General features: G+C 41.0%; 1 protein-coding gene across 3 annotated transcripts; it reads left to right on the top strand.

The window, feature by feature from the left end:
- LOC133411658 (epidermal growth factor receptor substrate 15-like 1) lies at positions 1 to 24,376 on the top strand. Of its 3 annotated transcripts, XM_061694264.1 has the most exons (23): positions 1 to 62; positions 387 to 428; positions 520 to 609; positions 1,584 to 1,631; positions 1,724 to 1,819; positions 2,913 to 2,972; positions 3,066 to 3,191; positions 3,773 to 3,832; positions 3,904 to 4,158; positions 7,993 to 8,150; positions 9,344 to 9,521; positions 11,627 to 11,709; positions 13,788 to 13,860; positions 13,946 to 14,107; positions 14,192 to 14,389; positions 15,387 to 15,548; positions 15,624 to 15,732; positions 15,802 to 15,920; positions 15,992 to 16,052; positions 18,270 to 18,355; positions 19,595 to 19,658; positions 21,319 to 21,353; positions 23,299 to 24,376. In XM_061694264.1, the coding sequence occupies exons 1-23, from the start codon at positions 36 to 38 to the stop codon at positions 23,443 to 23,445; spliced, it is 2,439 nt and encodes an 812-aa protein (XP_061550248.1). In that variant the 5' UTR covers positions 1 to 35; the 3' UTR covers positions 23,446 to 24,376. The 3 variants fall into 3 exon arrangements, with proteins under 3 accessions (XP_061550248.1, XP_061550247.1, XP_061550249.1); XM_061694263.1 differs by having other exon boundaries at positions 15,387 to 15,732; XM_061694265.1 differs by lacking the exon at positions 21,319 to 21,353 and having other exon boundaries at positions 15,387 to 15,732; positions 23,299 to 23,392.
- Positions 24,377 to 25,582: the final 1,206 nt, after the last annotated feature.

Genomic DNA, 25,582 nt, shown 5'->3' with positions numbered 1-25,582 from the left:
GTGGACGGGCGCGCGCTCCCGAGACACCAGGAAACATGGCGGCGCTCATGACACTCAGCCAGGTAACAACTTGTCAACCAGCTTCGAAAAAAGTCTATTTTTTTCCACGTTTAGCGTTGGCCACCGTGACGCCACAACTAACTTCACATATACAGGACTGTAGTTTGACTTGTGTGCGTTATATTCCTCGTCTGAGTCAAGTTGTTAACTAGTTACGTATAGCTGCCGAGCTTGCTTTCGTCAGGAAATTAACAATGTTCACACCGTGGCTAATTAGAACAAACAAGCGCCACTAAACGTAGAACAAAACGACACCACAGCCGCCATATTTTAACGTTAGAAGCTTAAATCCCTTTTTTAACTACTTTCCTGTGCTTCCTCTCCAGTTATCGAGTGGCAACCCAGTTTACGAAAACTACTACAGGCAGGTACGAAACTGCCATGTCCTTTTGTTGAATAGGAAGAAGCTTGACTCGAAGTTTTTGTGTACGTCACACTCACAATGATTTTGTTTTGTAGCTCGATCCAGTGAGCAGTGGCAAGATATTAGCAGGGGATGCGGCCCAATTCCTGAAAAAGTCTGGGTTGTCAGACAACACACTGGGAAAGGTTTGACATCCATGATTACTCATTTAGAGACCTTGTTTAACTTTAAATTGTCCAAATCCTGCCTCTTTTTTTCAGCCTCTGAACAGTAATCTTTGTTTTTAATCAAAATAAGATATTTGCAAATATCTGCTTTTACTTTGGAAAAAATGATTTTTTTTTAAATTCTATTTTCTGACTGATACTACAGACCAAACCAATAGCATAATCATTATCAATTTATGTTGGCGCAGTTCCTGCACTGTCAATTTGAATGTCTAGTTTTTGAATAAAGGGATGGAAATCCCGGTATGGCTCGACCACTCATTTCCTGGAATTGAGCGCCCACACAAAGTATCCCATGCGCATGCACAACTCTTGTTTTCTTGAGTGAGCATCTACACACAGGTTCATCGGAAGCATTTTGTCTTTTTTTCATAGCAAAATCCAAAAATAGTGGCTTTTCTTTTTTTTCTTTTTTTTTCTTTCCAAACAATAACCTCGTCTCCTCCATCTCCCCTCTTTGCCGTCTTTCATATGCCATCAAACTGCTTCAGTTTTCATGTGATTCAGTTTTAGTCAAACGTTTTGGAATGTATTAACCATGAAAACCGACGTTCTGCTGTACTCACCAATCGACTTAGTTTGAAATCTTGGTCAGTTTAGTTGGACACAAAACTGATATACTCACAGGAAGCCATGACTTATGTTGTGTGAATGGCAACAGGTGATTAGGCAGGTTAATTGTACCTTCAACTATCTAGTGGAAGAAGATTTAATTTTTGTGTCTGGCACTGCATGTTGCTGGCATAGATAAATGACCAAAGATACATCTACTTAGTAAATGAATAATTTTGGTGCCAAATAATGTGAAATTGGATATTTTCCTGCAGCACACATCATGATCTCTCAAAGCACACAGAACAGTGGTTGGGAACCATGTTATACAGTACACGCTTGTATTTGTTAGCTTTAATGTCACTTTTTTCCCCCCAAAGATATGGGATTTGGCTGACTCGGAGCGAAAAGGCTATTTGGACAAGCGGGTAATGCACAGACTTTCTTTTGTACAAAATGTGATGTCATTGTGTCTGCAGACGTGCGCACCAGTCACTGGGTTTGCCTTGCTCTCCTTCAGGGTTTTTTCATCGCTTTGAGACTGGTCGCCTCGGCACAGGCAGGGCATAATGTTAGCCTCAGCAACCTCACCCAAACCGAGGCACCTCCTAAATTTGTGAGTAGTAATACGAAGGATGTCTGAATATCTCACTAGCTTGGTATTGATAATTGTAACAATTTTCCAAAAACATGCATGTAGGGTTCATTGAGGACTTTACATTTTCCTTAGGTATGCATGAGAGTGTGAATGCTTGTTTATCGATATGCACGCTGCGATAGGCTCCAGCTCACCCAAAACCATGATGAGGACAAGCGCTATAGAAAATGGATGAATGGATGTGTTTAGAGTTTAGACTATGTGTTCATTGGCCACAACATTAGGTACACCTGCACAATCTAATGAAATTCAGTATCGTAGTTTCTCCTTTTAAAAAGCTAATGCTCACTTTTTTAAAATATCAGTTAATAAATCAACACTACAGAACTGCAGTCATTCTCCTGTTGTGTTGCAGGTCAAATTGGCCCATGAATTTTTGTAATTTTTTGTTGTTGTGATAAAACATTCATTGCACTAAATATTGACTCAGTCATCTGTAATGGTGTTGCAATAGTTAGTCTTTTTTTGGGGGGAGGGGGGGTGATTAAACATGCATCGGGTCAAATTTGATCAACGCGCCCTTACAAAATTTGCATTCGAATTTATGAACTCACTTTATTTTGTTACAGGTCAGATTGACCATTGTAAAAAAAAAAAAGAGGTGTGCATGTTGTGGTCCATATATCGACTGAATGGATAGTACTGGTGTTAATAAGAGATACACATTTATTGGGACTTTGGGAAAATTTCTTTGACTTTTGTGTTATTTGTAATAAACACACCCCAGGGCAGATTGACCAAGGAATATTATTGCTGTTACTGACAAACAAACATAACATTCGGTTAAATGAGCAGATAACGCGAGTAGGGTAACTAAACGTTACCAAAATGTAACCAGAAATTGCCTCTCCGTTAGATAGAGTGCAGTTGTACATCACTACAAATTACAACCACGATAGTGATCATATTATTAAATTAATAGCAGTATAAACAAATATTATTATTATTACATAATTTTTTATGAGTCTTGTTGGGAATGGTGTACTTAAAGTTTGGCTTGTAGTTGTGATTAACTTAAAAATTTCACTAAATTGCATGTTATTCCTTCCAGCGAGACACAAGCAGCCCATTATTAAGCACGCCAGCGTCTGACGCCCATTGGTCAATAAGGGTGAGCGTTTTACTCAATAATTCCTAATATGTGACTACTACCCTGTATTTTCTCTCCTTCCGCCCCTTTCTAATTGTCTCTCTTGATTTCCAGCCGGATGAAAAAGGTAAATTCGAAGGAATTTTCGAAAGTCTGACCCCCGTGAAGGGTTTCCTCTCCGGTGATAAAGTCAAGCCCGTGTTGATCAACTCCAAACTACCTCTGGATATATTGGGAAAGGTGACGTTACCATCTTAAAATGATGACTCTTGCCATTGACCTTTTCATAATTTTTGTAAACAATAGCGTCTGGATACTTTAGGGTGGCATAAAAGCGAGCGACTACCGGTGACCTGGACCGAAACGATGATAAAAACGTATTGTTTTTGGGATTGCGCCCACAGATATGCCCCAAAAGGTTTAGATTTTTGTCTGATTTTCTTTTAAAAAAACAAACAAAAAAAACAAAAAAAAACCTAAATTAATCCACAGGAACCTGTGAGTGAGAAGGCTAAATGTAGTGGATGTCAGAAGTAGTTGGACAGAGAAGATCGCAAGACTGCCCAACCGCACCCAAAAGGTTGAAAACAGTCAGAAGAGAATGCCTGCATTATTAATCTGGGCAACAGAAAACCAAAATCATCATTCAAGCCATTTACCCCATTTTCTCAACCGATCTACCTTGGACAAATGACACTGAAGGGTTTGTTTACTCATGAGGTCCTCAGATATTGCTCAGTCTCTTGTCACCTGGACGAACATGTGACATGGTGAAAAGGTCTATCGTGACAAGTTAACCAAGGGCTTTTGTTGCCCTGCAGATTTGGGACCTGGGAGACGCAGACAAAGATGGCTACTTGGACAAAGAGGAATTCATTGTGGTAACTTGCGCACGTGTCAATTAACACAAACATGTGTGCTTTCCTATTGTTAATGCAACTTAACATTTTAGGTCATGCATCTTGTGTACCGCGCCATGGAGAAAGAGCCTGTGCCAGCTGTCTTGCCCCCATCCCTCATCCCGCCCTCCAAAAGGAAAAGGGTGGCGGGCACGATTCCCGGCGCCGTGGCCGTACTGCCCTCCAGATCCGCCTCGTTTGCTCTCAAGGACAGTACAAGAAGCACCTCTCCCCTCGCCAGTGCCTCTCCCTTCCCCAGCCCAACGGCCAAGCTAACCTCAAAGCACTCTTTTAAAGCCAGCAAACAGGTATGTTGCTTACCTACTGTACATGCTATACAGTGAACCTGAAAGAATACATGAAAAAATTACTTTAATAGTTGGGTCTCTGGTATGCCTGCCCACCCATCAAGTGTGAAATTTTCTACCAAGTTAGTCTTTTGTGAGCTGCCCATTTCCCAAAATGTCTGTGAACTGCTTTTTCCTAATGAGAAAATCCAAATTATTCACCAACACCTCTCCTCTAATGCTTTGCCTCGCTCCAATCTTTTGAGTCTTTCTCCACTTTCGTACTCCCCGATTCTACTGTAATTTCTGATCTCATTCATAAATCAAAGCCCTCCACCTGCCAGCTCGATCCCCTCACCATGACCTTTGTCATGTTTCAAAACCGCAGCTGTCACCCCTAGTCTGAAAAACCTGATACAGACCCCAACAAATACAGTAAACCCTGCCCCATTTGCAATCTACCATACCATACAAAATTCTTGGAAAAAATAGTTGCCACTCCACTCGCACTTACCACATAAAAGCCTCTACGAACCTTTCAAGTCCTTTTTTCATCCCCTTCAGAGTCCCAAAACAGCTCTGATTAAAATCACCAATGATTGCCTTATTGAAGCTGACTTGGTTCAATTTCCATCCTCATCCTCCTTGACCAGAGTGTGGCCTTTGACACCATCTCACAAACCACCCTTCTCAATAGACTCTCCTCCATCGGCATCACCCACATCTCCCTAGCCTTCCCATTCATACAGTACATCAAAGACCGCACTCGGTTCATTTAACAAAAGTCCTTTTCATCTGTCCCCTCCCCAGTTGCTGCAGGTGTTTCCCAGGGCTCTGTCCTGGGGCCCCTGCTCTTTTTCATCAACCTCCTCCCCCTCAGCACCATATTCCGTAAATTTGATATGCTATTTCATTGCTTCGCAGTTGGCACCCAGCTCAACCTCTCCTGCAAACCCAAGGTTCACCTCTAACTTCATGAAATTAAACGGCGACAAAACAAAAATTCTCCTAATTAGCACCATATCCACATTATCCAAAGTTCAGTTTTTCCCATCCCAGTAGGTCACTCCTTGGTTTCCCCTCTCCTCCAGGTTTACTGTCTGGGTGTCATCTAACACTATAATATCAATAACATAACCCGTTCTACTTACCCCTCCCTCACCCTACATACTGCCTTTATCCTAATCCACAGTCTTCTCACCTCCCGTATGGAATAATTCAGTTCTTTCCTCCTTGGGCCCCCTTAAAAGTCCCTCCATATGGATCAACTGGTTCAGAATTCTGCTGTAAGTTTCCTCATCAAAATCCCCCTTTCCACCACATTAGCCCCATTTTTCAGGAAGTTCACTGGTTCCCAGTCAAACAGGATTTCATTCAAACTCCATATTACACCTTCAAGGCCATTCACCCCTCCATATTTGTCCGACCTCCTCCACATCACCACTCCAGTCCGCACCCTCAGGTCTTTTTCCTCCATCCACCTGACTGTTTCCCCTGTCTACCTCAGCACCATGCGGAGTGGAGCTTTCAGCCGCTCTGCTCCCCAGCTCTAGAACGCTCTACCACCTGACCTCCACAATTCAGACTCTTTCATAACCATCAAATCCAAACAAAATTACAAACTAAAACCTTACCTGTTCAGTATCGCCTACTCAATTTAACCACACTGCCCTGTATTTTTTTGTTTACTGTTTTTAATGTATAATTGAGGTGCAGTGTCCTTGGTGGCCTCAAGGTGATTACAACTATAATTTATAGCATCAATTAGGATAGTTGCTAACACAATACCCCAGTCAGACAAGGTGGAATATTGTCACCTATTATTTTTAACCTGTATATGGATGGTCTGTCAAAGAATTATAGGTGTGTGAAACTGGATATATGTTTGGAAATCCGCTTATTAATCATTTAATGTATGCTGATGACGTTCTGGTCTGCGCAACTGCTTAGAGCTTGTACAAGGTATGCATTATGACATAAATAAAATTTAATCCAAAAAAGTCATGATGATAGCCAGAACTAAGGAAGATCAGAAGTGTTTCCCCTCATTTTACTTAGCTTAGCATGAGCTAGATGTTACAAAAGTAAAATACCAAGGGCATTTTATTTATTTATCTATTTATTAATTTAAATGGGACAAAGCACATGAATGAACTCCAGTAGAATACTTCCGTAAAATGTGCCGAAGTTAGCAAACGGCTCATTTATATCCGTAATCTCTTGGCAATGGACTTAAAACATAGAAAAGACACATCAGAAAATTACATAGTCATTCAATAAATAACACTTTTTACACTAAGACGGGCAAAAGTGCCAAACTTATAAAGTGCAAGTGGAAAAGCGCTTTCAATATTTTTAAAGTGGTACAGTTTCTAGTAATTTTGTATAAATGAGTAATTTAATATTACATTTTCAGGACCAAGATATGGGGAACTATCAAAGTGCTGAAGGAGACCCATTCAGTCATCCGTATTGTATATACAGTTGAAGGCTTAAGTGAAAAAGCTTACAGGGTTATCATATAATCATCAGAGATGAATTAAGTGATGATGATGAATTTCAATGCCAGTGTTATTATAAATTGAATGCCCAAGCAAATATGATGGCATGAAAATTTAATAGGTCCTCTGATGTCAAGACTCCACTGAGTGAAACGTATGTGTTATATATGTGGATACATTCATGATCTAAAGGGCAGAGACAGCTTGGAGAGCAAAATTTAAATGTCACGCATGAAAACTATTCAATTGCTCATCAAGTGGATCAACTCGTTTTGCCACATGCACCATTCTTCACCTGCCACTTAATCTTCACCTTGTTATTGCTTCAGGGCTCTTTCATGTGTGACATGCTGACAAACGGGTTTCACCGTGAACAGGGAGCAAGGCCTGCAGATTACATTTTTCCTGCTTCTTATAGTCACTTTCATTTTGTGACTTTGTCAGTATTAGTTTCAATGGGCAAAATAAATTAATAAAACACATTGTTCATGCGTTTTTAATATCAAGGTTCTGTCGCCAAGCTTCTACAACCCCAATTCCAATGAAGTTGGGACGTTGTGTTAAACATAAATAAAAACAGAACACAATGATTTGAAAATCATGTTCAACCTATATTTAATTGAATACTCTACAAAGACGATATTTAATGTTCAAACTGACAAAACTTATTGTTTTTAGCAAATAATCATTAACTTAGAATTTTATGGCTGCAACATGTTCCAAAAAGCTGGGACAGGTGGCAAAAAAGACTGAGAAAGTTGAGGAATGCTCATCCAACACCTGTTTGGAACATTCCACAGGTGAACAGGCTAATTGGGAACAGGTGGTTGCCGTGATTGGGTATAAAAGCAGCTTCCCTGAATTTCTCAGTCATTCACAAGTAAAGATGGGGCGAGGTTCACCTCTTTGTGAACAAGTGAGAAAATAGTCGAACGGTTTAAGGACAATGTCCCTCAATGTGCAATTGCAAGGACTTTAGGGATTTCATCATCTATGGTCCATAATATCATCAAAAGGTTCAGATAATCTGAAGAAATCACTGCATGTAAGCGGCAAGGCTTACAATTCATTGGAATTGGGGTTATATGTCCTGGGCAGAGAAACTGCAGGCGGTATTAGGTAAATTCACCACACTGTTACCTAGCAATTTGGCAAAATTCAGAATGACTTGCTCACGGAAATAGCAGATCATAATATACTTGGTTATTTCACACTGGATCGCTGGGTAGACACTTCAGAGACCGAACTATTTCTATACAAGTAATTAAAAAGCCCATTTTCCCATACTGTGGCCTTTTTAAGACCTTGTAGCTTTCTTTTAACGATAAGTTGTGTTTGCCCTGTTGAATGCCAGCCAGAGCAGCAGTGGGTGGTGCCGGTCGCCGACAGAGAACGATACAATGACCTCTTCAAGAAAACCGACATGAACAACGACGGACTGGTAGATGGAACGGAGGTCATCGAGATCTTCATGCACTCCAGCCTCTCCCAGACCATGCTGGCACAAATTTGGTGAGGGTGTAACTCACTTTCCACTTGCTGGTGTGTCTCAAAGAGCAAAGCAGAAAGCTCTGGCCTATTTTTGAAGACCACACATCTGTTCTAACACAATAGAAGACCAGCAACACAGTAGGTACACCTACACATGCTTTGGAGAGTTGCAATATTTTTACAGTCTAGTCCTGTAGGTGGCGATAATTTACGTTTCAAAGTGGGTTGTAGCTGTCATACAAGTCCCCCCTTGCCTCCCCACCACTTCATCCGTTGACTCCAATGTAAGCAGACAATAAATTTTTTCTGTCTTATCTTAAAATGAATAAAAACAAATTGAAAATCCCTCAATATGGTACACAGTCCTATAATGGCAAAAAACTATTTGAAAAAAATTATGAAGTATTTAAAACTACAATATTATGCATGCGTGTATGTATTCAAAGCCATTAACACTTCATTGAAGAACCATTCACAGCAATTACAGCATAAAAAATTAAGCTTTTATGTTGCAGCCTTATTCCATCCATCCATCCATTTTCTGAGCCGCTTCTCCTCACTAGGGTCGCGGGCGTGCTGGAGCCTATCCCAGCTGTCATCGGGCAGGAGGCGGGGTACACCCTGAACCGTTCGCCAGCCAATCGCAGGGCACATACAAACAAACAACCATTCGCACTCACATTCACACCTACGGGCAATTTAGAGTCTCCAATTAATGCATGTTTTTGGGATGTGGGAGGAAACCGGAGTGCCCGGAGAAAACCCACGCAGGCACGGGGAGAACATGCAAACTCCACACAGGCGGGGCCGGGGATTGAACCCGGGTCCTCAGAACTCTGAGGCTGACGCTCTAACCAGTTGGCCACCGTGCCGCCAGCCTTATTCCAAAATGCAAAAAAAAAAAAAAAAAGCAGCCACGCCAGTGGCGGTGTGTGAAAATCGATCAATTTACATCACATTTCCACTTGGAAAATCACATTTTATCTAAAGTCAGATTATTGTCGGGTTACATACATATGGTATTTTTTTTTATTGCCGTTAGGATTATGAAGGGGTCCTTGGAAACATTTCTCCATGTATTGTAAGTGGTCCCTACCCAAAATGTTTTTGAACTCCTGCTTTGCTTTGTACTTCGAAGCTCATTTGTGAAGGAGCATGATTACCTTGTTGGATCCATTATAGTTTCCCTGCAATGACTGATGTCGCTTGTGCAGGGGGCTCGCCGACACCAAACAGACCGGCAAGCTCACACAGGAGCAGTTCTCCCTGGCCATGCACCTGATCCATCAGAAGATCACCAAAGACATCGATCCGCCAACTTCTCTCACGCCAGACATGATTCCCCCCTCGGACAGGACGACAGCCATGGCGGCATCTTCAGCAGCGCTTCCTGTAAGTCTTGACTTTTAATGACCCTTGTTCACTGGGTACTGGTTCTCCCTCCAATTTTATTTTTTTTATATGGTGATTCGTGCTTTCTGACTCTAGCTAAACTGTCCTACTTTTTTTTTTTTTTGCATGTCCCCCCCCCCCTTTTTTTTTTCAGCTGGTTTCTGTCCTGTCTGACACTTTTTTCTGCTCGCTCATGCTCCAACAGTATTTGCTTTTTCGCCACCAGTGGGTGCTATTGCTCCATCCAGCCTTGTGCAGGCAAAGTCAAAGGCAGTGGGGAAATAAGCTTTGCTGCCCATGTAAACATTTTTTTTAAATGCCAGCAAAAAGTTATCAAAACATAGTCTATTCAGCAATGCAATTTTGGAGCTTTTGAATTTTAAGGGCTGACTTGGTGCCAGTCAACTTTTTTAACTATGCATTTCCACGCATCTGGCTCATTTTAGCACACTGTCACAATTGGAGCTGGCCTCTTCAAGAGCATTTTTCCAGATGTTGCGTAATAGTAGTAATAATGTGATTGAGACACGGGTTGGTAAATGTTTCAACAAGTGAAAGTTAAATCATGCACGCACGTGTGTCTGGTGAGCAGTAGAACTGTACCATTTTATATATAAATTGTAACATTAGACATTACATATCATATTGGAATAACAATACACCTTTATCGCAACCCCTATGTACCGGGATATGCATGTACAATTTGGGAGGAGGGGGAATCTAGTTTCCTTTTGCAATTGTATGATACACTCTATCAACCTTTAATGAATTTTTTAGGGGAAAAAATGTGTATTGTGGTACTTTAATATGTGAATTTTTGTAGAGATATGTTGAGAAATAATTAAATTATACAGTTTTACTCTAATATCAAGGCAATCTTTGACCAGATTTTCCATAGGCGATATCACACAAAAGTGTTCCCCAAAAGGGCAATCCCCCCCCCCCTCCAATAAAAGCTCAATATGTCCGTATCCCATCATCCAATTTTCAAAATTATTGCTGCATTGTACTCTGTTTGAAGTGGCCATTCCAACCAGACTCTGCATTTTGACAGATTGTCATTTTTGGAAAATCTTGTCCGGTCACTACTTAAAGTCAAGAAATCTGATGTTTCAAACGCTATGTTACACCGGATGGCCATATACCTGTACATCCAAATGTAACCCACAAACCTGGGATGAGTTAAATCAAACAAAACATGGCTTTTAAGCGGTTGGTGGCTTTCCCCAAAGTTATCAGCGCAATATACTTTTTCTGTAATATGTATTACAATTACACTTCCAATCCCATCACTTCTAACTTCATTTCCCGCTTACGGTGCTCTCCCAACTGTTCCATCGAGAAAACCATCTGCGCTACCGAAGCACAGAACCATCTTTTAAATATGGCAACATCCAGCACTTTTACAACATGTTGCCAACATTGTGTGCAATCTGTTAGTGAGTGAACACACTGTTTAGTTCCTGCTAAATAGGGTCTTAGTAAAAGATGAAAATTTTAGTAAATCGCAAGCAACACGCCCACCAACAGCACCTGTTCGAGTAGGCATGCAATTTTGCGCCTGTTATTTGGGATTTTAGTAACTCAGAGCCAAAGAGTTTTTGCAGAACAGCTTTGCAAGTGGAGCAACTGGGTGTGTGTGAGGCAGCTAAGCGGTGAGGAGTCCCTGGAAGCTAACTCAGTGCAAACAACTAATGTCATGAAGAGCTCATTATTTGTTAATAATTATCATTGTTTATCTTTCCTAAGCTTGATCTGTTTTACTTTGGAAGTTCCATAGATATTTTTAAATCCACGAGGGATATAAAATGAAGGACTGGTCCATGTTCTCTATCAAACTTCCTCGAGCTGCATTTGGCATGACATCATGACTCAAAATGGTGCATTCCTTTGTGTCATTTTGTCAGAGTGCTTTTTATGTATTGTGCGACTGTTCAGACTGCATGAGATGCATTTCCTTCCTGTCTTTTGTTTTGCTCCACATATCAGCGGGGACCTCCTTCACTGATTCCAATCCCTAATTCGTCACCCCTTTTAGTCCCTCTTCCAACATCATTTTTGTTTCTCATGTAATTTTTTTTCTGACTTTTTCCATCCTGCCTCAGGACCTCACGGCCATAGAGCCTGCAGAGCTGACGGGCATCAAAGAACTGGATGACCTCAGCCAGGAAATAAGTCAGCTGCAGAGGTGAGCCCCTCGAAGCGGCCGGGAGGAGTGATTTGTTTCTCTTCTTTTTAAAAACGATGGGAAATGAGCTCTGTGAAACGACGAGCTTTTATTTATTTTTTTATTATATCAACATTCATGAGACCTGCTGCTGTTGATATCAGCTGTTTCATAAGAGAGGTACTGATAAACAAAGCAGTGTATGAAGAGTCTTCATTATAAAGTCAAATCTGCCAACTGTATTTTTACATGTACTTTAAATCACAATGTTGCCTATCACAGCAATGCAATACTCTTTCACGTGTCTATGTTCATTGGCCACAACTTGCACAATACAAAAGCCATGTAAAAATTGTGCCTTTATTAAGATTATAAGGCTCGGTATTGATCGAGGTTTAACTGTATATTTATTTATCATTATTTTATTAGTGGTGTAAATGTACAATGGCAGCAGAGTTAGAACATCTGCCTTACTGTTTGGGGTTCAAATCTCAGTGCCCACCTTGAGTTGTTGAGTTTGTTGTTTTTCCTCATGCTTGCGTAGGCTTTCTCTGGGTCCTCCGTCTTCCACTCACATTCCAAAAAACTGGCTCATTGAGGGCTATGCATTGTCCTTAGTTGTGAATGCTCAAACAGTATGTCTATATGTGCCCTCTGAATGATTGGCCACCAATCCAGGATGTACCACACACCTCTCGCCCAAATTCAGCTGGGATAGGCTCCAGCTCACCAGCTAATGAGGACAAACGCTGAAGAAAATTAATGGGTGGACATAACAGCACGCAAAAAATCCTTATGTACCTTGGCTCGATAGTGACTGTTGGGGTCACATTTGAATACAGTATGGGAACAAAATGCAAAACACAGAACCGATTTTCATTTGTGTAAACAGGAACGCATTTAATGACAAAAAAAAAGCAAACAGAATTCTCTGATTTAAAAAAATAAAAACTCAAACAAAATGTAGACCATAAAATAAATATAAAAAATGAAAAATGTACTATATAAGTTAAATATTTTCTTTTTAGGAAAGTGCAACGCCAATGGCCTGAGTTGAACTGTAGTTGTTTCTGGATTAGATTGTATTGCTAGTGCACGAGAATTAGACTTCTTGCCCCTCACCTACTATGTTTTATGTAGGAACATGGTACACTCCGGTACCATATCAGATGTTTCTGAATACGAATACATATACTCACCCGTAGTATGCATAAGTTTACGTATAAGGGGGTCCGCAGTTTATAACAGTCGTGACATTTCGTTTCGAGATGATGAATGCCGCGCAATGAACTAGTTGTCATGTTTTTTTTATTTTTATTTTATTTTTTTAAATGCCCCACAAGTGTTTTTCATACAAATGTTTCAATTATGACTTTACTACTGCGATAGCGGGTGGCACGGTGGACTACTGGTTAGAGCGTCAGGCTCACAGTTTTGAGGACCCGGGTTCAATCCCCGGCCCCGCCTGTGGGGAGTTTGCATGTTCTCCCCGTGCCTGCGTGGGTTTTCTCCGGGCACTCCGGTTTCCTCCCACATTCTAAAAACATGCATTAATTGGAGACTCTAAATTGCCCGTAGGTGTGAATGGTTGTTTGTTTGTATGTGCCCTGCGATCGGCTGGCAACCGGTTCAGGGTGTACCCCGCCTCCTGCCCGATGACAGCTGGGATAGGCTCCAGCACGCCCGCAACCCGCGTGAGGAGAAGCGGCTCAGAAAATGGATGGATGGATGGATGGATATTGCGATAGCTGTAGTTAACAGCCTGTTCCCACTCTCCACTCTGACCGATGACCTCCTGTACCTGTACAGGGTGACTATGGCTCTGTAGCGGGTTGTCCAGTGACCCAAGGGTAGTTGGTTTGAATCCCGGCTCCGGCTGTCCGCATGTCGAAGTGTCCTTGGGAAAGACACTAAACCCTAATGTATGTGTGAGTGGATGAATGTGAGGCTTTGTAAAGCACTTTGGGCACTGTGATAATGTAGATAAAGCGCTATATAAGTGCAGTCCGTTTAGCATGATACCCCTTGTATATTAGTCTATAATTTGATTTTCTTTATAATATAGATTGAATGACATCTCTTGCGTGTTTACCCTTTAGAGAAAAAATAATCCTGGAACATGAGCTCAAAGAAAAAGAAGAAACCATAAGAAGGCAAAATCACACTGTTCAAGTAAGGCGAAGCCCAAAATATATGCTCGAGAAACAGCGCAAAAACCGGAATTTGTTCAGACTGTATAATATTGTTTTGCATTCAGAACATGCAGCATGACTTGGACAGGGAGAGCAGCAGCTTGCAGGACATCGTATCCCACAAGCAGGATGCCCAGCAGCGTCTGGATGTGATGGACCAGCAGCATTCCAAGCTGGAAGGGATGCTAAATGACGTCAAGCAGAAGTTTCAGGAAGAGTCGCAAACGGTCTGGGTTGTGTTTGATTTTTTTGGGGGGGGACTTTAGAGGAAATGAGTCTTGAAATATCAAATCCTATCTGTCCCCTCGCAGATCTCCACCCTGCAGAGCCAGATCCGCTCCCAGGAGAGCGAACTTCAGAGCCAGGAGAAAGAGGTGAACCGCACCAAGGCGGACCTGGGCCGCCTGCAGGATGAAGAGGCCCAGCTGGAGCAGAGCCTACAGACGGGCCACGTCCAGCTGGACAGCATCATCAAGTCTCTCAAGACCACCCAGGAAGAGATCAGCCAGGTCAGAGTGGACCAAGACAACATGTTTACATAATGGTGAAAACATTCACTTCACTGATCAACTTCATCTGGCTCAAGAATATAACACTAAATAGGATTCTCACTTTGACACGATCGCCTTGATTGGTAGATCAAGATTTGTGAATGTACGGAAAAGCACTGAGAGGTGAAAAGGAGCACTGTTTTCTACATTTTTTGTTTTATTTTATTTTGTACTTAAGTTACGTTTACCTTTTTTGGGATATATTCTTTTTTTCATAAAAAAAAAAAAAAACTCTAACCGTGAGCAAAGCACTGACGTTGGTGGACAGTTTTCATTGTCTTTTTTTTTGTTCATCTTTATATTCAGTTACATTAGCCTTCTTTTGTGGGATCGTAAAAAATCCATAGGGTTCTTTCTGACACTGAGCGCTGCACTTGGTCGTTGGTCCTATCGCTAGAAAATCACTCATAAGTACCGGTAAGCAGTCATTTGAATAAAGAAGGATCCTACATCTATTTGTCTTCCCACATTGAACCTATCAAGCAAGGGACAGGAGGTATACTCTTGCCACATGTCTACTATGTAAAGCTTAGCCTCTATTTGTAATGACAGTCATATGAATTGTTCATTTCCTAAAAAGAAAATGTTTTGGTGTTGTACTTTCCTCCCAATTTTTTTTTTTTATTGTTGAAATTATTTGAGAATCTTCATTTATTGCAGTATTTAGTTTGCTTTTTTTTTTTTTTTTTTTCATTTTATATCTCATTAAATCTGCTCCGGTTTACACCAAAAAAAGCTTGCAAAGTACTGCCTCTGCAGGTTCTGCATTGCTGCTTTGTGCTAACTAAATAATAACTCATTAAGGTTTAAATAGAAAGGGGGGGGGGAAAAGACGGCAAAATAAAAACAGGGTTGACCAAGGCAAAATCCTTTCTAGTCTCGCAGCTAAGCGCATACAACAGTTGTTTTTCTATGTGGATGAAAGTGTCTTTTGTTTTTCCTGCGGTGCTTTCAGGCTCGCAGCAAGCTGTCACTGATCCAGGAGAACCAGAAGGAGTTCGCCAAGACCATCGAGCAGTACAACAGCGCCCTACGAGACTTAGCTGGGGGAAACAACATGGCGGCCACAAGCCACCTGCTCTCAGAGAAGGAGAATGGTGCCTTCCAGAGTGTGGTGGTGGGTATCCTACTTTTTATGTTATACAGCTATGAAATTTTTTGGCGGTATGACTACTTCCCCCTCGCCCTTCAGGATGAATCGTTCAAATCAAGGATAGCCATGTTCAACACCAATGCCGCAAAGGGCCCTCCAGCAGACCCCTTCCAGATGGATGACCCCTTCAAACCGGACCCCTTCAACGGTCCTTCTAATGAATGAGTTCATAGAGTAAAACCCATTTGCCATCCTGACAAGCTCTATGTCCTTTTAGATCCCTTTAGAGATCCTTTCAGGGAAAGCGATCACTTCAAGGGTACTTCATCTGGTGATCTGTTTAGCGGAGCAGTCAGCTCGGACCCCTTCGCAGGAAAACCAAAGCCGCCAGTAAAGGTGACATTGGGAAATTCAAGGTGTTCAAGGGTTTGAGCGACATCGCTCAATTTTTGCTTTTTTCCTCTCAGCCTGGCTCCATGCGCGGTCATCTTGGGTTCTCATCCAGTAGCCCAAAACCAAAGCATTCAGGTACCAGCATCACTGCATGTAATCACACAGAGCCATTGTAATGATGTAGAACTGCCGCGAAAAGGCATTTTATTTGTAATTTAATGCAGTTCCCGAAGGTCTTAATAACATGCTTTCATAAAAATACCCCAAGGAAAATTAATTACAGCACACTCCCTTTTAGATTTGTGCACGATATTAGCCTGTTTTGAGAGAGCAGTCCTGTCTCATCCAAATGAGCCACTGTTCACCACCCCCCCTACATTGGGGGAGTTTTGGCATCCATTACCATGGCAACTACGGGTGAGCTAGCGGGTGGCTCCTTGCGAAGATCAGAGTCCAAATATGCAAGTGCATTGAAAATCTAGGTTTCACATTTCCCCACAGGTCAATGAAGCTGTTTCCACCAGGCGGTACAGTTTGGTTCAGATTATAAAATTGGATCGGATCTGGCTTGTTTTTGTTGTTGTTGTTTTTTCCTCATGTGGTGTGCGGGTTTGTTTTGGTGTACAGTGGACCCCGCATACTCCCAATTCGACAACCGCGGATTCACCTTTTCGCTTTTATTTTTTTTTTTTTTTTTCTATTTTTAGTTATTTTGACTTTATTCTTTGTTTTTTATTTTCCACTGTATTTAAAGAAAATACCTTTTATTCATTCCAGAAATGACAACTCGCTATCAACAAATCATAAAACAGCAGCGTATTTGACTCCACACTACGGAAGCGACCAATACTACCCCATCGAAAGTGTGCTTGAAAGTGGGAATGTACTGGTCACACATTTAACAAACAGCCCCTTTTACACTACCTATAAAATTCTGGATTTTGACTTTATTTTTTCTGTCGCTGCCATTGAAAAAGAATTGGTGGATGAAATCGTCTCTGCAACTTTCCACCTTTGCAGTAGTAGGTTCTCTGTTAGTACTCTGGTACCGACATAAGCTGTTTCGAGGTTACAAATGTTGTACAGTGAACTAATTTGTGTAAAAATACATGGTCAAATGGCAAAAGAAGGTAGTTTGTGTGTGTGTCATGTTTTAGGTCTATTGGTCAGAAGTCTTTTTCATACAATTTACTGTCCAAATTTGTTACCACTGTAGGAATGGAACTTTGTCATAAACCATGGGACCCCTCCGGTGTGGAAGGGGTTTATAAATTGCCAGACCAGGGTGGGAAGAATCCTGACGCTTACTTCTCCCAACCTGTTGTCTGACTACAATATCCAACATTTGCTGGCTTCTGTGTTAATTTCGCGAGATCTCTGTGAAAGATGGTACTGGAAATGCAGGACAATGCCTACCAAACCGTACTGCGTGGTGGAAACTGAGCTTTTGCCTTGCATAGAATTGTCACAGATGTTTCCAAATATCATGCCTCTTATTCATATGAGGGAACATTATGGAACACTTCTTTTGGGTGACATGTCAGAATTACGTTTTTACTCTCCACAACTTCAGATGTTCCTGTGGTTTGGGGCTATTTTTAGATGAGGGCCTTCTCATTTAACTACCGACAAACTAAAAATACCCCCTCATGCACCCACCTACCCTGGAAAAACAGGAGGTTGGCAGGAGGCAAACACAACAAAGTCTGTAACTACTACGACACACTGTCATTCCTTGAAATGCTCCCCCAGCCTACCTTAACTATTGCTGCACTTCACTTTCTTTATTCAGTGTGGAAGTTGTTTTAAGTCAGTGGCAGGGGTAAAAGGGGGTGGCTAAGTTGCTGACCAGCGAGTTGCCCGTCATCAAACGAACACAGAAGTGACTGTGGACCTGCGTTGGCTTACTGTGCCAAAAAGAAAACACACGGCCCGGCTCCACATGAATGGGCCCTCTTGTGGTTGCGCACGCACAACAAACATATTCACTTACAATGTTTTGTTTTTCTCCACTGTAACCATCTGCACATTTTTCTTACCTCGCTTTTTCATTAAGCAACATACCACAAAGCTTCAAAACAAGCCAGGCACAGTTCTGGTTTAACAGTGCTCCAACTGACGCCTTTAATTAGCTAATCAGATGCATACGTCAGGTTAAACAGAACACCCTCCTTCTGCTTTTTAGGATTTGGCCAAATGTCATGGAACGTTTAGCAGCCGTGGGGCCCTAAAAATAGCACTCAGGCCCTCAGTGGAGTAAAGCGTAATTTTGAACCGAGTGGTCTGTGACTGAATTTCATTTTAAGTTTTGAAAATTTTCCACCAGTGTGTTTTACTATGCTCCTGTTGCAGAGTCAGTCCGGATGCCGAACCACCTCTTCGGAGGGAACTCTTTGAAGAACAACACCGGATTTCCAGGTTTTAGCCAGTTGTCCAAGGTCAGCTTCAAACATAATGGATTTACATTTTGTGGTTCAAGTGACACAATTCAGATTATTTATTTTTTTTGTTCTCAAGTGACACAATTGGGATATGCATTATGGCTGCCTAAATGGGAAAGAAAAAAAACTTGATCGGAATCAGGCCTATTGATATGGTGGATGGAAATCTGATACATATCTAATATCTCCCCATGCGTTTGCATATACCCTGTCAATATGAGCCTGACATCGAAATATACAGATTGTTCCCTGTATACACCCAAATACACAACACAAATAAATGCATATTAAAAAACTACTGTAAATCTAAACTACATCAAAAGCTTAGCCAAATATGGCCCTAATACTACATTAGTGAGAAATCATCTTGCAGTATGTCTGCCTTTTTCTGAAGTTATGATGGATAACCAATAGGAAGACCGCATGAAGTGACATGAAAACCACAGCATCTTTACAGTAGCAGCCACTATCATCAGCACCAAACTATGTTCATGATAGCTGGCTGAAACTAATGCCAACTGTACTATATATGCAAACTTGACTGATTTCAGGCCATCGGATGACACGCAATCTGGTTGTGTAAGAAATTTCAAGTGATTTGAGTCAGAGTACGGTGTTAACATTCTACAAAATGTGTCCTGGGGGGTTTACTCAGCTGCAGATGGGGGATGCATCTACTTGGGGGTTTATTACATTGGAAGCATTCTTTGAGTGATAAAAAAAATAAATACAAAATTACAAGTATATTACGATTTATGTCAAATGAAATGATAGCTTGAATCAAAATAGACTTATGCTAAACAAACATTGACTTATACAACATTGTTGAGCGATCACAGGTAATACTGTGCAGGGAACTCATTTATAACACGAAACATGACTCCACACTTTAATTCATCAGGGAGACTGTTTATATGCATCGGTAGGTGCTGCTGTTTTAGTTGGCAACAGAGTGCTGTTAAATGTTACGTTAGTCGTATGTAGTAAAAGGAAGGTGTATATTTGCACTTGTCGACGAATTGGGACACTGTCTATTTGAGGAAATGCGGTATTTTTTTCACAGTAATTAGTTTCTCGAGTCATTTAAACTTTTGAATGCGATGATGTAGCATGCCCTGCTCATCACACTGGTTTGTTTCTCTTCAGCCTCAACCACATATATGAACACCATCTGTTAGTTCAATGCCAGAGGATGCTTGAGTGATTTTTATTTTTGTAAATCACATGTGTTAACAGAAGTCTGACAATCCTGTTCTGCCATCAAAGAAAAGCGTACCTAACCGGCCTGCCCCGCCCTACGGTAAGCACAGTGTGTCTGTATGAGCAGGACTTCAGAATCATCTTTGTTTGCCAAGTATGTATTAGGTTAATAGGACGCAATCACTGGTTCATTCCAACATACACTGCTTGTGTTAGCTCCTCGCACACCCGCCCCGAGGGTTTGATTGCGACTGTTCCTTTGTGTGTAATTTACGCATTAATGCCCCCATACTGAATTTCTCTACCAATGACTTGCCAGCTGGGCAGGACTGCCCCCTCAAAACAGGCCAAATTCAGTGAGGCTAAAGAAATTGGGTGCAAAGTGTACTGTAATTCTTTATCCTTAGGGTACAGTATTTAGATGAAAATGTGTCTTAACATTTTAAAAATGTTAAGACACCTGGAAACTGTTTCAACAAAATGCAAATGTCTTCTTTAAAACACTTGGATAAGTCAGAGAATCACTCTAATCTACACAGTTTGTGTGTGCTTCTATGCATGTCCGTCATGCGAAACACGCATGCTGTGCCCATCGTGTGCCCTTCCGCTGTGACCTCTCACTCGTGCTTTTAAGCAGAAGCGGTGGCGTGAGAAAGTTGCTGTTCCCCTTTGCTTGACCACGCAGAGTGGCAGAGGTGTGTGTGGCTTCGTACAAGATGGGGAAGTGAGAGCCCCAAAGCCGTGGGCGAACTAAAATATAGTAAGACACTAATAATATGTATTTACAGTGCAGCCTCCAAAGTGGAATGCAATCTGTTCAAAACAATTGTTTTAAATGATGTGAATTAATATGGTTCCATGCTCAAACTCATCAAATCTTTAACTGTGAAGGCAAAGTTCCAAGTAACATTTTAACTTTCTTACCGGCCATTGGAGACGTTTGCCTCCGCCAAATCAAAGTAAACTCAAACGAACTGACCCTTTGAAGATGCATGACAGACATATAATCGAGAGGGAGCCGATACTGTCACCTATTAGTGTTTTTATCGAGATTGCTGGAATTTAGAGTTTTAGAAAATAACCCAATGCACTTGTGGAGTTCATCCCATAGATGCTTACTGAGTTTTGCAAGATTTGCCAACATCAAGTTTTGTTTGACTTTTAAGGCATATTTTTCCAGAGATTGCTCTCCAAATTGTACCACTTTTGGAGGTTCCACCTTAAAAACACAGATAATAGTCCTTTCTCTAATTGTCAAAAAACAACTAATTTCCTATTCTTTTGTGGAGCGGTTGTGCCTGGGCTAAGGAAGACCTCTGCCGAGGCCTAAAAATGCGATCTACCCCATTTTTTTCCAGATTCTGACCAAAATGTAATGTTTTCTTGGCTCATGCCACGGATGGATCCTAAAAAAGGCAGAAATCAAAGGAGGGATTGGATATAGAGGAACATCCATCCATTTGTTTTCTGTACGTGAGTGGGAATGGCTCCCATGACTATTCTAGCAATGTTTCGGAGTTTCTATGTTAGCCCTTCTGGTTGTTAGACACCCACTTTTCACATCCAGGTTCTCAGGAGGTTGCAATTCTGCCCCTTGACTCACTTTCGGTTTGAATCCTTGCTGCCTCTTTTGTGTGTGCGTGCTTTCAGTTTGCCAAACTTTACTTCCTGTCAGGATTGTGTAACAGAATAGGGCACATCTGGATTTAAAGTCCCGCTCCAGAGCGGAGAGTTAAGTTTACTTTATTTTACTCCGGCAGGCTCGGATAGAGCTCCCAAAGATGGTCCTGCCTCCGTAAGTTTGTGCTTTTTTTCTGCATGCGTCCAAGAATCGACTATGCCATTGTTTGAAAAGATGGCTCGTTAACGGTCTCCGGCACTGCATATGACTTTGCTGCGGCTCGTTTATTGGCTGTGTTTATTATGGAGGCGAGGCAATGTCTGCATGACTGACCTGGACGCCTTGACATATCCATTCCAGCCATTCTATGATTCCATCAAGCAGTATAGTTGTAGTTTTTCTTGTTAGGCCAATTCCCTACACTTACTAAGAAAATGTCAATCATGACGCTTTACTTTTACTTCGCTGCACGGATAGTTACGTTTGGGTTATGACTTTTCAAATGAATTAACAAGTTACGAACTGCCAAACGCATATCTCTAGCCATGACTGCTGCCAGCCAAAGTTGCATTCTATTTGAGTTGCATTCTATTTGTTTACGAAGTAGCATCTCGCTAAAGTACAACGCTAATATCTGAATGTGTATACTGATGCTCTCCCTTAAAAATTAAGTCTTTAATTGCTTATCATAGTTTAAACCCTAAACATACCCCAAACTATGATGCCAAAACTTCATTTCAAGTGCATCTTACAACATTACCCTTAAAAATAAATGACTTACAGATGCCTTGATTTCAATAATGCAAATAGGAGGAAGCTGGCATTAGGCCCACTTTGAAATCCTTAAAAATACGAACTACGACTTTGCTATTGGCCATTTTATTACATCTTTGATTTAGTGATAGATACTTAGCTAGCCGTTGGCATCTGCTGATCTGTTAATTTACACCACTGAGATGACCAATAGTGAGCCAGACTTTACTCTGCATCATCTTGAGGTTTACCACCTTGCTCTCTCGGGTCGCAACACTAGGGAGCCCCGCCTACCTGTAGGACCGCCACTGGAAGCTTCCATCACACTGTTCGCTCCCAAGCCGGCCTGCTGTAAGCTGGTGGCCAACGCTAGCTACTCCTCTGCTAACATGGTGTTTGGAAAGCATCTTGCGGCGTTACGGAAAGAGCAAAGAAATGCGCGGATTAAGTAAATTTTTCAGCGAATAGTTTTTACAATGCTCTACACAATGTTACACTGCTATATTCCATGATAAAGTGGCACAAATGGTAGTATTAAGCAAATGTATAAAGCAATTAAAACTGTGGCACATAAAAAAAAATAATAATAATAACTAAAATGACAGTATCTGATGTTGGTTAATGCTAATATATAGCATCAAGACATAGTAGTAAAGTTAAGGAACGTGACAACCAGAAAACATCCTGAAGTTAACAGGTTCCATAGACATAGGCTGGTTCTTCAGATGTTGTCACATGTACAAAAGCAGGTTTTACAGTTTTCATTCCAAGGTGAACTGAACTGAACCGTAACACTTTGTGGAAACATGGCTTATGTGGCCTATTTTTCTAAGGAATTGAAAGTTGAGCTTCGTAGAAAACGTATACTTGAAGAGTTGGATTACGCTCAAAGCTTGTTCGAGTGGCATTATGACGCATGGGGGCCGTGTCTTTGTTCTCCAGTCTATACCTTCAACGGTTTTCCCTCTCTGTGTCAGCATGAAGAGTTGTTATAGGGCTTTTTTTATTTATTTATTTTAAATAAATTTTCCTACCAGGATATGAAGAAGACAAGGTAAGGTCGGTCCGCCAGTCTGCTGCCGAGCTTTTGCATGCGGCGTGATCATGAACACTACCCGTTCAAAACAAATATTCTCGAGTTCGCATGTACACGGGGCAACGTCTGGTGTGCTTTTATCAGCTTTATTTCTTTGCTTTTTGCTGTATCATCAATTTAAACGTTCTGATAAATCATCGCACTCATGTTTTGGATGTCCTTTTTCTATCCAATTTGCATTCAATGTTCGGTCCTGTCCCCGGGTCAGCTTTGACTTTTTAGTCTCTGCTTCATTTCCGCGGCTAACCTCTTGTTGTTTGGCTCCTGCAGTTTGGAAGTGAAAGCCAGCAATTGGAGTGGGCCAAGCGGGAGAGCGAGCGCGAGGAGCACGACCGGCTGCGAAGACTGCGGCTGCAGGAGCAGCAGGACCTGGAGCTGGCCATCGCGCTCAGCCGGGCCGAGGCTCCCAGCTCCTGAGAGGGCCCACCTACAAGCTCCCTTCCTCCAGACGTTTGCGCTGACACCGACCACACTCCCAAAAGACCCCCCACCCCCCCATGTGCACGAGCCCAGTGACGCCCCGCCGCGCACTGGCCTCAAATGACTCCGCATTTAGCATGTAATCTATGTTCATTGCTCCCAAACGACAAGGCAACTATAATCATGGCCAGGATGGATCCTCTTGATGTCAAGTGTGGCTTCATCTGGACACAACATAGCGATTTAGGGAAAACACAAAGCAGATGGGTACTCAACGCTGCCTTATTCTAAAGCCTGCACAGGAACTAACCTCTTGTTTTTTTGTTTTGTTTTGTTTTGTTTTTTTAACTGTTTTGTTGTATTTATAAGGAAAGGTATGAATGTGTGTGAAATGCACTAAATCAACTGTTTTTAATTCCCTTTTAATGAACCAGGAAGGTTCCTTGTTTGCGTCCGATAGTCCACTTTCCACTGCAACTACTGTATTGTTACATTACACTCACTGATGTTCCTATTGAGATCCAATAAAAGAGCTGCCTCCAAAATGGTGTACAGTAATATATTGAGGCTCATATTTTGGTTGCACTCACCACCGCAAACTCCAACCACAGTTCGAAACACGCTATTAAACGAATACCTTACTGACAGTGTCAATCAAAAATGACCGTTATCTGTAAGGGCACAATTTTTCATACCGCTCGAGTATTGGACCTCATTAGATTGTGCAGGTGTACCATATGATGTGAGCAGTCTGTGTGCATTCTCGCTCAGTTAATTCGATTGTGAAAGTTGTTTGGGTTTTTTTGTTGTTTTAGTTTTTTTCCTTCCCTTGCACTACAATGTATTTGTGCCTATTCATGTTATATAATGCCTTAAATCCAAAACGGAAGTGTGTGTGTGTGTGTGTTATATATATATATATAATATAATATATATTATATCTATAATATATTATATATATATATATTATAGATATAATATATTATATCTATAATATGTTATATATATATAAATATATTTTATATATATGTAGAATATATTATATATTTATATTATATAATATATATATTATATATCTACAATATATATAATATATTGTAGATATATAATATATATTTTTTATAATATATGTATATATATTTTATATATATATATATAATATATAACAAGTTCTATTGCCTCTATAAAATGTATAAAACCACTGGTACTGTTACACCGATCTCCATCACTTTAACCTCAAGTGCTGTACACTATTGCTGTTACAGGATCACCTATTCTGTATTGATTTGAAATCTTTATTCCTACCCCTATTCAACAGTGTCTAACAATATTGAAATAGATGCCTCTTAAACTCTTAACACTAATCAATTATCTGGCACATAGCATGTTCATTCTTGGATTTATCGACATTGTTTATATGTACATATATATAAAGTGATTTAATGCTGGAAGAAGGTCACTTTTATCTCATTAATAAAACTGGTATTTAACATTGATTTTGAGTGAGTGAGTGAAATTGAAGAGTTTTTTTGTGTGTGGATGAAGTGCCCAGTGAGTTTTCATAGTTGAACTAAAAAAAGTGAAATGGAAGTGATACATTTGCATCAACCACTTGTGATTTTTGAGACACTTATTTTTAATATGAACAATGGTCTTGTTCTTTCAGAATAGTGCAGTACTTCTCCAGACCAGCTGGTCCGTCTTGGAATGGATGAGACTGACATGTAAAACTACTGAGTGAGTGGCCTTCTCCTTTTGATGTATTGAAGACACGATGTTTAGTTCATGACTAGTCATGTACTGCAACTGCATGCATACGCCACCACAATAACATGATTGATGTCTTGACTTTCAACTTTATTGCAAGAGAGTTCACAAAAATGTACCATGTAGGGATGACAGCCATTTGAAGAGTACCGTTTGAGGAGCAGGCAAAGCTCTGTTTACCATTACAGCCATTCAAAAGTAATGGGCCTAAAAAAGCATTCCTTGAAGATTTTTGCTGTCCACACAGGGTTCAGTCTATATCCTGCGCAAATACTGGGGGAACACTAACATAATTGTACTGAATTCAGTAAAACTACTTGGAGCTCATTTTTTGAGGACGTGGATACGCAGTTCCACCTTGGACCAT

This window comes from Phycodurus eques, chromosome 13 (assembly GCF_024500275.1).
Source record: "Phycodurus eques isolate BA_2022a chromosome 13, UOR_Pequ_1.1, whole genome shotgun sequence".
Taxonomy (NCBI): domain Eukaryota; kingdom Metazoa; phylum Chordata; class Actinopteri; order Syngnathiformes; family Syngnathidae; genus Phycodurus; species Phycodurus eques.
The sequence above is the reverse complement of the archived record's forward strand: the minus strand, read 5'-3'. Positions and strand labels throughout refer to the sequence as shown.